Below are 15,530 nucleotides of genomic sequence, written 5' to 3'. Positions count from 1 at the left end.
TGCAAACTCTGGTTAATTACTGTGGGGACGAAGGAGACAGTTTAGGTTTCAGTTTTAGTGCAGCTAAGTCCGGTGGGATGTTTTTCAACGGTAGAACTGATCAGGAGCTTACAATACAAGGCCATGAAATACCCCGAGTGGCCGAATACAAATATCTCGGGGTATGGATAAACAAAGGGCAGATGTACACGGAAAAGCACGAACAGTTTCTCATAGCAAAAGGGCGAAGAGATGCCGGCATACTTAAACATAAGGCATTGTGGGGGTACAACAGGTATGAGGTACTGAGAGGTATTTGGAAGGGAGTAATGGTGCCGGGGCTTGCTTTCGGGAATGCGGTCCTGTGTTTAAGGGCAGAGGTTCAGTCGAGACTAGAAGTAAATCAGAGAGCTGCGGGAAGGTTAGAACTAGGTGCCCACGGGAAAACCACAAACGAAGCAGTACAGGGAGATATGGGCTGGGCATCGTTCGAAGCGCGGGAAGCTCAGAGTAAAATCCTATACGAAAAACGTCTGAGGAAATTGGACGATAACAGGTGGGCAGCTAAGGTGTTTAAATTTAAATACCTATACAGAAAGAGCGTTGACTCACAATGGCGGAAAAGAACTAGGAAGCTAACCAGTAAGTATGCCAGACACGAGGACGAAGAAAGACAGAGCATTAAACGACAGGTTAAAAACGCGGAAGGTAAAAATTGGATAAATTCAATGGAAAAGAAGCATAGTGTGGAACTATATCGATACTGGAAACAGCAGATCAGGAAGGAAGCGTTTTATGATAACTCAAGAGGCAGTGCCTTACTCTTTGAAGCTAGATCAGGATGTCTTAGAACGCGGAGCTATAAAAAGAAATTTAACGAAGAAGAAGACACATGTACTGTGTGTGGTGAATATGTAGAAACAATGGAACACCTCATACTAAAATGTGATGGTATCAAGCCCGATGTCGATGCGGCCACAGTCACCCTTCCTGAGGCCCTAGGGTTCAGAGATAATAATAGTCATGTAAATAAATATGCGGTGAAAATTAGCAAAAGGCGATTGGAGGATTGGTGGCTCAAAAGCAGAGAGGTGACATAAGGTTAAAAGGGTAGGAAGACGTATTTAAAGAAAATCGAGAAATTCAATAACACACAACACAGATAAAAATAAAAGGCAAAATAAAAATCTGAGCATGGTGGCAACTGCCATCGCCCCGTTTCAAAGGGGACGCTCCTACCTTCCATCCATCCATCCATGCTAAAGAGATGCCCCGCCTTCCCTGCCACGCGGGCCGCCAGGCAAGCCGTCCGGTCTGAACAGGCGCACGCGCACACCTCCTCGCCGCCGCTGAAGAGCGCAGGCAGCGCAGGTACCCTACGTTTTTTGTGTTCCGATTGTCGCGCTCGCGTTTCACTGCAAGGAAATCATGCCTAGCTGCTGCGCCTTCGGATGCAGCAACCGAACTGAGTCTGGAAATACTTTTTTCGAGATTCCGACTGGGAAAAATGACCGAGAGCGTCGTTCTGCGTGGTTACACAGAATCGGCCGGGAGAACTTCAATCCTACAAAACACACCCGCGCGTGCGAGGTATAAGTACACCTTGCTTGTGCTTTTCGGCACTGTTTTAGAAGATATTTAAGCGAAGTGCACGCGATGTTAGCGATGTTACGAAAATAGGAGTTCATTGCAGGGATCGTTCGCGTCTTGCACGCTTGACGCGGGTACACGTGTACGTGTTTGTTGCTCAACACACGCGGTTATTCCGTGCTCGTGGCACGCGAAGGCACACTTGTCGCGCGAGAATTCCGCGTCCTCATGTGCACCAGGTACTCGCATGATTTCTCCGCGCACGTGAGCGCGCTCTCGCCTCGAGTCACTCGACCCTTATGGCACTTGTTTTTCGCAGATCGTGACGATCGCAGTCAATAAAGACATGGTCAAAACGAGGCCCATAATACTTCCTTTTTTCCACTTATCCTTTGCTCATTTATACATATGCATTTCGAGCTTGAAACCAATGGTCAGGTGATATTCACAACACATGCTTCAAATTTTGAGCTTGTAAGCCGAGGACATGCAATGAACTGAAGTCAGCATACATATTATGTTTTATGTTGAAATGCCACAGTGCATACCCAAATAATGTTGTGCTTGATGCATAACAAGAAATAGAAAACAACAGAACACCCAGTAGCATTAGTTTCACTCTATCACTATGCATGTTACATAAACCGCTGTAAAAGCACAAGAATGTTATACATCGCCTATATAACTTAGAAAAAAAAGTGCTGCGTCACCAGCAGGCGTTCCTGATTTTTTTTTTTTTTTTTTTTTACACAGGCAGCAAATCTTGGCAGTCTAAGAAAACAGTCATAAATAAGTTGAGAAGAGTAGCCGCTCATAAACGCGCTAGACAGCCGCGTTCATAAATCGCAATGTAGCAAACTCTCGCTTCGTCCTATAGGGTGTTGCTTCCATAGAGTTATACTGTTGCTTCGACTCCGCCAAGTGCGTAGATGTGCGTAGCTTGCACGGCCACACCCCGTATCTTGAAAGGGATCTGCAAAGGACTCGCACCTTTGTGCGAGCTGTGTTCTCGCCGCTCTTGCGTTTAAGCGATAGACCACACGAAGGTGACTTCGTTCGCTGTTGCTGCCGTAAGCAAATGTTTCCAAGTTTATACCGCCGATAAAACTCCTATCCTTACTTCGTATAACGGTGTACTTCGTATAACTGTGTAACTCGTATTTGCTATCGCAATCGATGCTTCGCCTTTCGGGCGAAACTGCGACTTTTTTTGCTTACGTCGAGGAGAGTCCCTCAATTATTCGTAAGCTTTAGCCAGGAAATGCTGGTAGGCTATCCTTTGCTCCTTTGGTGTGTGCTCTTCGGCAACAGGGACTGATACAGGGTAACTTTCATAAGGGGGCCCTCATCAAAGTTTAGAGGAAACAAGAATGTGGAGGGGTGGGAGGAAGGGGCTGGGACCCCTCTGTATCTGGCCGTGTTTTGACACTATAAGGTCGCATTTGTGGCTGTTTTGAGTCCTGGCAGGTGCGGTCCATTATCCCATATTTGACTTTATAACAGATAGCCATATAATGCAGAAGAAGCCAGCGACTTAGTTACACCATCTTTTTCTTTCTTTTTTTTGGGGGGGGGTCCAGGGATCTTTCACAGTTTTGACTGACTGACTGAATAAACTTTATTGAAACCAGCAAGAGATGGTGGCTGGGCCTAGGCCTCCCACGTGGGGACGTCGAGGTGTTGCCTCTTCGCCGCCTCGCAGGCCTGCTGGGTCGCCCAGAGTTGGTCGTCAAGGTTGGGGCTACGCAGGGCAGCGTGCCATCTCGACGAGAGGGTCGTGGGGTTAGTGTCGGGGTATTGGTGTGTACAGTCCCAAAGCATGTGTGGAAGTGTGGCTGGCTGTGTCTTGCAGATATGGCACGTGGGATTGGGGTAAATGTCTGGGTAGATCTTGTTGTAAAGTTGTAACGAGGGGTAAGTATTGGTTTGTAGCAGGCGGAAAGTTGTAGCCTGCGCTCGGGATAGTTTGTTGTGTGGGCCGGGGAACGTTCTACGCTCTAAGTAGAAGGTCTTCACAAGATCATTGTAGCGTGTCAGGCGATCCCTACCGGTGGGGGCAGCCTCCCCTTCTCCCGCGCGGTTAACTATAGACCTCGCGCTAGGGAGTGGGTAACCTCGTTGAGGTTGGGGAGGTGCGGGTGGACGGTGCCTACATGAGCCGGGAACCAGACGAGTGTAACCTGATGGTCGGTTGAGCGGGGCGCTTGTTGCAAGATGCGCAAGGCTTGGTGTGAAATACGGCCGTTGATATAGTTGATAACGGCGGAGCGGGAGTCAGAGACGATGGTATGGCATGTTGGGTCTAGTGTGGCTAGCGCGATGGCCACTTCTTCAGCTTCCTCAGCGTGTGGGGTTACTAGGCTGATAGCATGGTGGAGAGAGCCTTCACGCGTGGTGACGGCTGCAAAGCGGGTACCGTGGGGATATTCGGCGGCGTCGACGAAACTCACACCGTCGTGGCGAGTAAGGGATTTGGTGAGAACCGTGGCACGTGCTGTGCGACGTGCGTGGTTGTATTCGGGGTGCATGTTTCTGGGGATAGGATCGGCGTGAATCCAAGCTCGTATGGTGGAGGGGATGTGGTGCTTATGGCCGTGTTGATGGTGGTAGGTGATACCGTGCGAGGTGAGGATATGGCGACCCGTCGCTGTGAGAGTGAGTCTCTCCAGCTGAGAGCGACGTTGGGCCTCGATGAGTTCGTCCAGTGTGTTGTGGACGCCTAGTTGAAGGAGGAGGTCAGTGCTGGTGCAACCGGGGAGGCCGAGGGCTTGTTTATAGACACCGCGTATAAGTATGTTGATCTTGGTGTGTTCAGCCTTGTACCAGTTTAGATACGCAGCAACGTGGGTGATGTGGCAAATTACGAATGACTGGATTAATCGAAGCAGATTCTCCTCTTTCATACCCCCACGGCGGTTGGAGACCCGCTTCAAAAGTCTCATGGTGTTGGCTGATCTTGATTTTGGCGAGGGCCATGCCATTCGCTCCGTTCGCCTCTATGAGCAAGCCGAGCACACGGATATTGGTGTCTAGGGGTATGGGGCTCCCATCCATGAGATGAAGCGCAATGTCTTCGTAATGGCGTTTAGCGGTGGAGTATTTTGGACGGCGGCCACGGAGAGTAGGCCTGTAGAGAAGGAGTTCGGACTTCGCAGGGGAACAGCGAAGCCCCGTGCCTTGGATATAGGTCTCGACTGTTTCAATGGCGCATTGTAGTGCCGTTTCTATTTCGCCGTCACTGCCTTTGTGGGCCCAGATGGTTATATCGTCAGCGTATATGGTGTGGGTGACACCGTCCACTTGCTGCAACTCCTTGGCAAGATCGATCATGACAAGATTAAAAAGCATTGGGGAGATAACGGAGCCCTGGGGAGTTCCCGCGCTGCCCAAAGTCTGGGCGTCGGAGCGGAGATCCCCCACCGAAAGGAAGGCCGTGCGATTAGACAGAAAGTCTCTGACGTAATTATAAGCGCGCGCACCGAGATTAAGGCGTGAGATGCGGTCAAGAATGGTGGAATGGGCTATGCTGTCAAATGCTTTTTCGAGATCGAGGCCGAGTATAGCTTTAGTAGTACGTGTTCTATCTTCTAGCAGGCACGTACCCAGGAGGGGGCCCGGGGGGGCCCGGGCCCCCCCCCCCCCGAAATCAAGTGGCATACCCCCCCCCACCCTCCCCACCCACGCCACCACTCCTCACACATTCCTAAAGCGCCGCCAGATCAATGTTGAGACTTGGCAGCTGTTCATCGGTCAGCATTATGCTGCCTTTTTCACTCCTTTTATATGGCGGTAGTTATCGGCATCTCTTCTAATGTGAAGGACAGTTTTCTCATAGATTCCGCACCCGCGCGATTAACTCGAGATGCGTTCAGTTGTCACCATCTATTCAACCGTTACGCACATAGCTGTTGCTTTTGTTAGTTCAACCTTCTTTGTTTAGGCTGATCCTGGGACCAGGAGAGGGATGCGGCTGTTACTATGCTGGTCTGTACTCTCATGGAACGAGTTGCGGCCAGGAGAAAACGCCAATTGCGTTTAACTTATCCCTTTGCTTCATTATTTCCTTGAGTTACGGCTCGCCGCGACGCTGGCAGATGCCCGGAACCATATACACGTGATATGGGTTAGATAAGGTGGGAAATAAAATAATGTGAAAGAGCGTCCATCATGAAACCCTGCAATAACCCTTAAATTCATAAGCAAGATGACTGTCGCCCGTTACCTCTCCTGTTTTTCACTAATTGTGTATCACTTCTCGTGCAAAATTGGCAGCTGGAAACAAAAATCGCAAGGAGTTGAGAAATTAAGCGATCTACTAAGGGAGAGAGCCAAGGCAACGACCAAACTGCAAGCAAAAGCGAATGATAAAAAGGTTAACCGTTGTTTATGAGAATATTTATGGATCAACATCTTTTTATTTAAAAAGGAAGTAGGGAAAACGCCGCCGGAGGTGGAGAACAATTACTTGTTTTGAATGACGTTTCTACAGTTATCGGTCGAACCGTCTAACGTAGCCACTTCTCTGCTGTGCTTATGTGGGTGTTTTTCTAACCTTTCGCGGTGAGCGCAGTACGTCTAGAATCGCAGTCCTGCGCTCTACGCGGTTGTATGGGACTGGCGGCCGCACAGCGTTACGCAATTCGCGGAACTGTCAAAACTGATGAACAAGGCGAAAATAACTGATATTCGAAACTATAACATGAGAAAGACTGAAGAAGCCGTAAGAAATGAACGCAGCCTGAAATCAGTAAAAAAGAAACCTGGCATAGGACAAACCATGATGTATGCACTAAAAGATAAGAAGGATAATATCATCAGCTATCTCGAAGATATAGTAAAAGCAGCGGAAAAATTCTAAGCTGACCTGTATAGAGTACCCAGAGGAGTCACGATACCTCACTTAGAAACAGTAGTGAACAGGATACAGAAACTCTCCTATAACTAGCGATGAGGTCAGAAGGGCCCTGCAAGACATGAAACGATGAAGAGCGGGAGGAGAAGGTGGAATAACAGTCGATTTAATCAAAGATGGAGACGACATAATGCTTGGAAAACTGGCGGATCATTATACGAAGTGTCTATCGACTGCAAGGGTCCCAGAAAACTGGAAGAATGCAGACATTATACTAATCCACAAAAGAGGAGACGTTAAAGAATTGAAAAATTATGGGACCATTACCTTGCTCCCAGTATTACATAAAATATTTACCAAAATAATCTCGAATAGAATAAGGGCGACACTGGATTTTGTCAACCAAGGGAACAGGCTGGCTTCAGGAAGAGATACTTTACAATGGATCACATCCATGTCATCAATCAGGTTATCGCGAAATCTGCCTCTCTATGTGGCTTATATAGATTACGAAAAGGCATTTGATTCAGTAGAGATAGCAGCAATCATAGAGGCACTACGTAGTCAAGGAGTACAGAACGCTTACGTAAAAAGCTTGGAAAATATTGCTACATGCGTGTGGTATTTGTTTGTTTGAACGAGGCGCGTAGGCGCCATCACTCCAGAAAAGAGGAGGAAGAACGAACTGGGCTCGCGCTGTGAATCTAACCGGTCAGCGCTGCAACCGTTGTTGTAAATATATTCTGTAAATAGTTTCTCGTCTTACTGACTCGTCCTTCGCGTAAGAATATCTACAGAGGTTCTACAGCTACCTTAATTCTACACAAGAAAAGCAGGGAGATACCTATAGAGAAAGGGGTCAGACAGGGAGACACAATTTCTCCAAAGCTATTCGCTGCGTGCTTAGAAGAATTCAGGCTATTGAACTGGAAAGGCTTAGGAGTAAAGATCGACGGCAGATGTCTCAGCAACCTTCGGTTTGCCGATGACATTGTTCTATTCAACAACAATGCAGACGAGTTACAACAAATGATTGGAGACCTTACTAGAGAGAGTGTAAGAGTGGGGTTGAATATTAATATGCAGAAGTTGAAGATAATGATAAATAGCCGGGCAAAGAAACAAGAGATCAGGATCGCCAGTCGGCCACTAGAGACTGTGAAGGAGTACGTTTACCTAGGTCAATTAATCACAGGGAACCCTGATCATGAGAAGGAAATTCACAGAAGAATAAAAATAGGTTGGATCGCATACGGCAGACATTGCCAGCTCCTGACTGGAAGCTTACCATTATTATTGAAAAGTAAGGTGTGCAATCAGTGCATTTTGCCAGTGCTGACATATGGGGCAGAGACTTGAGAGCAAGTTAAGGACCGCGCAAAGAGCGATCGAACGAAGTTTGCTAGGCATAACGTTAAGAGAGAGAAAGAGAGCGGTTTGGATCAGAGAGTGAACGGGTATACACGATATTCTAATTGACATCAAGAGGAAAAAATGTAGCTGGGCAGGTCATGTAATGCGCTGGTTAGATAACCGTTGGACCATTAGGGTTACAGAATGGGTACCAAGAGAAGGGAAACGCAATCAAGGACGACAAAACACTAGGTGGAGCGATGAAATTAGGAAATTCGTGGGCGCTAGTTGGAACCGGTTGGCGCAGGACAGGGGTGATGGAGATCGCAGGGAGAGGCCTTCGTCGTGCAGTGGACATAAAACAGGATGAGGATGATGATGATGATGATGATGATGATGATGATGATGGAGGTGGTGCCCCCCCCCCCCGAAAAAAAATCCTGGGTACGTGCCTGTCTTCTAGTATATGGTGCTTAAGTTGTAGCATGACGTCTTGGGTCGACAGGTGGGCCCGGAAGCCAATGACAGAGTGAGGATACGCTGCAGTGTCTTCCAGATGGGTGTTAATTCGCGTGAGGAAGGCATGCTCCATAATCTTTCCTACACATGAGGTTAGTGAGATGGGGCGAAGATGATCGAGGCTAGAAGGTTTGCCAGGTTTCGGAATAAGGATGACCTTTGCTGTTTTCCAGGCCGGCGGAATGGCACCATTACGCCAGCAGTCATTGATATAATCTGTCAGGTGGGTGACGGAGGCATCATCCAGATTACGGAGGGCTTTGTTAGTGACCCCATCGGGCCCAGGGGCAGAACGGCTGTTTAATTTATGCAGGGCGGCTTGGATCTCAGCGACACTAAAGTCTTCGTCCAGTGGGGGGTTGGGGGCCCCGGTGTAGGAGCCGTGAGATTGCACTGGGCCCACGGGGAGATACTTGTTGGTGAGGTAGTCTAATACTTGGGCACGGCCCTGTTTCTTCCTTTCCGTATAGAGAAGTTTAGAGAGGCGATCTTGTTGGGAAGAGCGGGTGGCTTGACTATCGAGGAGGTGTTTGAGAAGCTTCCAAGAAGAGGGACAATGGATCTGTCCGTCAGTAGTATTGCACAGTTCAGTCCACTGCTGACGGCTCAGAGTGAGGCAATGGGCTTCGATTTCCTTATTAAGGAGGGCTATTTTAGCGCGGAGGCGCCTGTTGAGACGCTGCCCTTTCCAGCGGGATAGGATGGATGTTTTAGCCGCGAGGAGGTGGGCCAGTCTACTGTCCATGCGCTCGACGGGGGCATCGGTGGTAATGGTGTGCGTGGCTGCATTGGTATCGGAGTGGAGATTTCGAGTCCATGCATCAATGTCCGCTATGCGTTCCGCGTGCTGGTCAGCGGATCGATGCTTGCGAAATGCATCCCAGTCAACCCACGTGAACTCACGGGGTTTGGCAGTAACTGCAGCTATCCGAGGGAGAAGTATGGCAATGATGCAATGGTCACTACCGAGATCACGTTGTGTGTTGCTCCATTGGGCGTTGGTGACGTTCTTGGTAAATGTCAGGTCGGGGGTCGTGTCGCGGGAAGTGGAGCTACCGAGGCGTGTGGGGAACGTGGGGTCTGTAATGAAAGTGAGGCCGAGGTCTTGGGAGTCTTTCCAGAGGTTTTGAGCCGCCGTCGTCGAGTAGCCATATCCCCATACCGTGTGGGGGAGATTGAAGTCTCCACCGATAACGAGGGGGTTGGTGCCAGCTACGTTAAGGGCCTTCTTGAAGAGGGTGAGAAAACGGCTTCGAACTTTGGCAGAGGGATGGCTGTACACGTTAAGGAGAAAAATACTTTCCTTACGTCTCCTGGTGGGGATAAGTTCAACGAGAAGGTGTTCGATGTTTCGGTTGTGGAGATTGTGTTCGATGGCGGTGATTCTCTTGTGGACGAAAGTGCAGAGGCGGCGAGAAGCATGTGGCGGGATGAAAGGTTGGTAACCTGGGAGGGTGACCGAATCGATATGGGTTTCCTGAATCATGATGACGTCCGGTTGCCGGGTGACGGTACGAAGGTGTTGACGGATGACTGGCTGTTTGCGGAGATAGCCTCGGCAGTTCCACTGCCAGATAAGTGTATCTCTCTTATTGTGGGCCATGATGGGGATTGGGGGATGCTGTCAGGGGCAGTGCTGGGGTTTGGAGGGTAGGAGGAGCGGGCATGGGGAGAGCTTGTAGGTGGGTTTCAATGTTTGTGACGCGCTGTGCCAGTGCGAGAACGGCGTGTTGCATGGATTCGACTGCGTTCTGGAGTGTGGTCATCGTGCTTTGAAGTGCGACTAGCATGTCCTTAACCTCTGAGCGCACTTGGCCCGTGGCTTCCTCTTGGAGGGCCCGCTTTTTGGGGGCTGGTGTCACACTTTTGAGCGGAAGTATTTACGAGTTGCTGCTACTTGTTTCTATGCTAAAAACTCAGTGTTCGACGAAGTTACCCAAGCTCCCACGTGCCCTACTGAGGCCACAAAGCTGTGGACCATCCAGGATTATCACCTTGGCCTCCGAGATCGCACCGGAGTGCCTTGGTACGGTCGCGAAGGTCCCATAATCGCATAGCCTGTTCAAGAAATCGCATATATGGCACCGCTACCGCCTGTGAAAGTTACGGCTTTCGGGATAATATATAATAACAATCATAAACAATAAAACTGTTTACCGTTTATCACATTGCCATGCCACCGTCTACTCCTCCAACCGAAAAAAAAAAAAAATCCGCCATCCGCAGTCACGCGTATCTAAAAAAAAAAAAAAAGAATATATAACAAAATTTTGACGCTGCCCTTCGCTTTAAATATTTCATGTCCCTTCCTTTCCTCGCAAGTAAGCACATGCACCTTTTTTTTTTAATGTCACGACAAACATTTATTTCTATCTCTTATTCTTATTTTTCATTTATTATTTATTTATTTTTATTTATTTATTTCATTCTCTCTTGGTCAAACTCGCGGATATGTCGGAGATTAAACCCATGGTCAAACCATGTACAGGGTCCTGAATATTTCGCTGCGCATGTTCGGAAAAAGGTTTTGTGCTCACCGCTGCACTGTTCTTGCTCAAATTTAGCAGAACTATCGTGTTTCGGTGTCGACTTCGTTTAATATATCACTCGGGAAAAATAATTGCCTGGTTTTCAAGAAAAAAGTGCAAATTAGCCTGTGCTCATGGAGATGCGAGCTGCTGCCGCGACGGCGCAGGCATGACGGCAGGTGCCGACACAAGTTTAAGCTTGAGCCGCCGCGGCAGCAGCTCGCATCTCCATGAGCACAGGTTAATTTGCACTTTTTTCTTTATATTAAATGAAGTCGACACCAAAATGCGATCGTTCTGCAAAATTCGAGCAAGAACAGTGCAGCGGTGAGCACAAAACCTTTTTCCGAACATGCGCAGTGAAATATTCAGGATCCTGTATAAGAAACGAGGTGCGCCCGATGCGTCAGGCCACGAACGTCTGATAGATGTGACGGATTTCGCAAAGCTCGTCTGGGTACTCTGGGGTAGCATGGCGGCGCTCTTATTTTACCGCGCTCCCATGCGAAGTTCGTAGACGTTTTACCTTTATGGTGTTGTTAGGCCGCTGACACGTCCGGCTGTTTTACCTTTGGCGCATGCCGACTTGTTGACGCAGAGGTCAACGTATAGTCTGCCTCTCTTTATGTGTACACTGCGTTGTTGTGAACCACCAGCGTGAAGCAACACTGCTCGGAGCCATGTCAGAATTAGCAACGACCCAAGGAACCTGCCTGACAGATTGTAAACAACCGGTCGTCTTTAGGCGTGCGCTGTCTTCGTGGGAGTGCTCGTCTTGGACACTGACAGACTGGGCTACCAAAACTCAGAATGTGTCTTTGAAGTTCAGAGTTGGAATTAAATCTGCTACAGGTATTGCGGCACAACGCTCACCCAAAAAGGAAGAGTTTCTGCGGCATTAACACAGCTTACATACGCCTTCGCACTTTCTTATACCATGGCTCCATTGCAGGACTATTTTTGCCGTCACGTGGCTCGTGTCATTGTGTCTTGTTCTCTTCTATTGGTGTTTGACAAGTAGAACAAACAGGCCTGTAATGACGCGCAAAATTCACCGTGAATGCAAAAGTTCGTTGTGCACCTTAAAGCCTCAAGTGTACCGTTATATCGCGGACATTGTGGCTTTGGCCGTCTCGTGACACTTTTTTTTTTTTTCGCAGGAGCCCCTCAGTGGGAAACGGAAGGTACTCGGGCATCGGCCACAATGGGACAATTCTCGCAGTGGATTTCCGGTCTCACTGACAAACGAAATGAGCTGGCCACTGTCGACGGGTCAAGCCATTTTGCATATTCAAGTTACAATTACATGCACAATGTGTTCAGAGATTTCCCCAGTGTTCTAGAGGTAACTATCCAAGCATCCATTCGTTGTGTTTAGTGACGGCTTGGATGCGCGCTAATATGCGCAGGCGTTTTTCTATTCCAGTCCGTGGACTGGACTTCGTTTGGTTTCCCTGGCCGAAACGGTGCTGACAGCACTTTGTGGCTTGGAAGTGAGGGTTCAGACACACCCTGCCATCAAGACACCTATGGCTACAATTTGGTCGCTCAGTTAATTGGCAAGTAAGGTTATTTCCGTAGATTCTGTTATCTCTTCAACAATGCGCATGCAGACGAGTGTATACCTATTCAAGCATTAAGCTGAATGCGCTATGTCACATATACAATATTCCTACTGAGCTGAGTCAAAATAATCAATGGACAATTAACTCCTTTATACTAAATTTTATGGTTTCCACTAGCCACTTATCTTTTTTCATGAAAATTCCTGACGTGCATATAGAGTTAACGCGTTTGCTGAGAACAAAAAAACTAACGCTATTGATGTATTGAGGGGAGGGGGGAGGTTGTGTTGTGCTTTTGGTGAATAAAATTGTAAGCAAACATGCAAACAGTATGACAAAAAAAATTAAGTGGCAATACACTGAGTACAAACTTTGCATTATTCAAATTTATTCTAGTTCCTTATATAAAATTTAGTATACTTGTTGATAGCGTGGTCTTGTATTTATTTTTTATTTATTTATTTACAATTACTGCAAGCCATAGCTCTGGCCCAAGCAGGAGGGACTATATACAACACACGAGCAGGTTCATCTAAGAAAATGCCAACAGAACACAACAGAGCATCTTAATCCAAACAAGTCAAACATAATAAGTCTGCATCATGAAAACATCAAAGATAAGCAATGTAATCTGAAATCAAACAAGTGCATCAACATTCGTAAACAAGTCGAGCATAACAAGCAGCAGCACAGGGACATCCAAAAATGACGAAATATTTTACAGTGGAAAGACAGCACAAAAGTGTTCGTCTTCCCCTGATAAAATTTCCTGAATGAAACGCTTTAGCTGGCAAGAAATTCCAATCGGTAACAGTTCTGGGGAAGAAACTGCTGAAATGCTTCAGTGTGTGCAAATATAAGAGCTAGTAAATGTTGGTGGAATCGCCTTGTTTTCATTCTAGCAGCTGCCTTAGCACAATCAGGCAAGTGAATATTTACCTTCCTTGAAATAATCTTCTGCAAGAAGGCTAGGCAAGCAACTTTTAGATGTGCCTCCTATGTGGAGATATTGTGTTGTTATATGAGTGAAGACGCTGAATTCTTACCTTTATGCTTTCCAAAAATAAATCTTTTGGTATTCCTCTGAAGTCTTTCCAACTTTGCAACATCTTTTTTTAGTATGAGGATCCCAAATGACAGTCATATAATCGACCTTGGATCTAATGCAAGCATTATAAGCTAGCAATCTTGTAGTTATGGGAGCATTTCCCAGCTTTCTCGTCAGAATCCACAGTTGCCTGAGTGTAGATGTACAGATGCTTGAAATATGACTGGACCATGCAAGTTTATTTGTTAGAATGACACCCAGATATTTGTAGTTGTTAACTTGGCAGACTGAATTATTATGAAAACTATAAAATACAGTGAGTGTCTTCTTTGTTGATATACATAAAAGTACAGTTTTCTCCATGTTTAGTTGCATACCGCCCTCCTGACACCATTTTTCTACTGACTGCAGAGCTTTCTGAAGCAAAAATTGGTCGGTTCTCAACAATATTTCTTTAAAAACGACACAGCTGTCTTCAAACAATCTGACACCCACTACCTTTGGGTTTATTTGAACTAACTTATTAATATAAATTAAAAACAACTGGGGCCCTAACACACTGCCTTGCAGAACACCAGATGCAGACGTAATTCGCAGTACATCAGAGAAGCACCCTGCCAATAAAAAAAAAGTTCTGTTAGCAAAAAAGAGTTCTGTTATACAGATATGCTTTAATCCAATGTACAGTTCCAGATGAGAGTCCTAGACATTCGAATTTAATGAATAACCTAGCCTGGGACACCGTATCGCTGTGGGAGGACGAGCAGGTGTGTGTGTGTCTGTGGCCCAAACTGGTCGTGCTAGCTGATGTAATAGGTCCCCATGTGCAGTTGATTGCTAAAGACAGAAGCAGAGGATGGTGCTTGGACTTATGAAAGAAAACTTGGAAAGAAAAGAAGGGCATGGACGGTTCAGCCTTGTAGTACGACGGTGAAGAGTTTGAGTAATTAAGAATGAATGTGCTTGTGACAATTGAGTTGTTTATGCATGAATACCCGAGAGGGGTTTTTGATGCAGCTTATAATGCACCAGTTTAGAGAGCTGAAAAACTGGCAAATGTCATACTGTTGTGGGGGCCGAGCCAGCAGCGAGAGAAAAACCAGGTTGAATTCCTTTTTTTTTTTGCCCTTCAGCTATTGTCAATGTTTTGCAGTGAACTTCACTACGAGAAATCTACAAACTATGTTTAGCTGTTCACCTCTAAAACAGCATTCAAGTGTGCAATTGGGGATCATTGTTTGGAGCATGTGCTTCATTGCGTTGCATGTGATTGGCCTAAGCCGCATCGACTTCGTGTGGCTGACAAAGTCGCCACGGCCTACAAACATGTGCTCCAAACAGTGATCCCCGATCGCACCCCAGTATTGTCACAAATTGTCACAAAGGTGCATCATAACTTCCATGTTATGCTCCATGCTGTGTTACCGTCACATTTATGTCACTTGCACATTCAGAATCAATTCATTCACATTGCATGTGCCTCATAAATGTTGCACCATTTCTGTATTTGAGTATGTTAAGTTACCTTACCTTTAATTTACCGTACTTCATTTAAGTGTTTAGTGCATACTCTTACAAAGTATATATTACACATTGCCCAGGAAGCATAGCTTCCCACTCCTGATTAAACAACTCTGCAACTGCAAGATTTGCTCTAACCGTGAAAAGTAATCAACTTCTTATGCTATCTTTATCATCAGCAGAACAGCAGCCTGTTTTTTGCAGACTGTAGGACGAAGGCCTCTCCCAGCGATCTCCAATTACCCCTGTCTTGCGCTGGCTGATGCCAGCTAGTGCCTGCAAATTTCCTCATTTCATCGCTCCACCTAATTTTCTGCCCGGCTTGACTGCACTCCCCACCTCTTGGCACCTATTTTGTTACTCTTAATGGTGCACCGGCTATCTGCCCGACGCATTACGTGGCCTGCCCAGCTCCAATTTTTTCTCTTAATGTCAACTAGAATATTGGCTATCCCCGTTTGGGCTCTGATCCACACTGCTAATCTTTTCTCTTAATGTTACCCCTAAATTTTTCGTTCCATGGCTCCTTGTGCTGTCCTTAACTCGTTCTTGAGCTTTGTTAGCCTCCAAGCTTC

General features: G+C 46.9%; 1 protein-coding gene across 3 annotated transcripts in view; it reads left to right on the top strand.

The window, feature by feature from the left end:
• The first annotated feature begins 11,221 nt into the window (after positions 1-11,221).
• Positions 11,222-15,530, top strand: part of HSPBAP1 (HSPB1 associated protein 1) — a 37,928-nt gene continuing 33,619 nt past the window's right edge. Inside the window, exons 1-3 of one of the 3 annotated variants that reach the window (XM_055070128.2) lie at positions 11,222-11,673; positions 11,982-12,166; positions 12,248-12,384. In XM_055070128.2, coding sequence (XP_054926103.1) covers positions 11,502-11,673; positions 11,982-12,166; positions 12,248-12,384 — 494 coding nt within the window. In that variant the 5' untranslated portion in view covers positions 11,222-11,501. Of the gene's footprint in view, positions 11,674-11,736; positions 11,890-11,981; positions 12,167-12,247; positions 12,385-15,530 lie in introns of those variants that run through there. The other 2 variants (XM_055070130.2, XM_055070129.2) reach the window with 2 other exon arrangements.

Source organism: Dermacentor andersoni, chromosome 5 (assembly GCF_023375885.2).
Source record: "Dermacentor andersoni chromosome 5, qqDerAnde1_hic_scaffold, whole genome shotgun sequence".
NCBI lineage: Eukaryota > Metazoa > Arthropoda > Arachnida > Ixodida > Ixodidae > Dermacentor > Dermacentor andersoni.
Note: the sequence above shows the minus strand (reverse complement) of the source record. Positions and strands in the feature narration are given on the sequence as shown.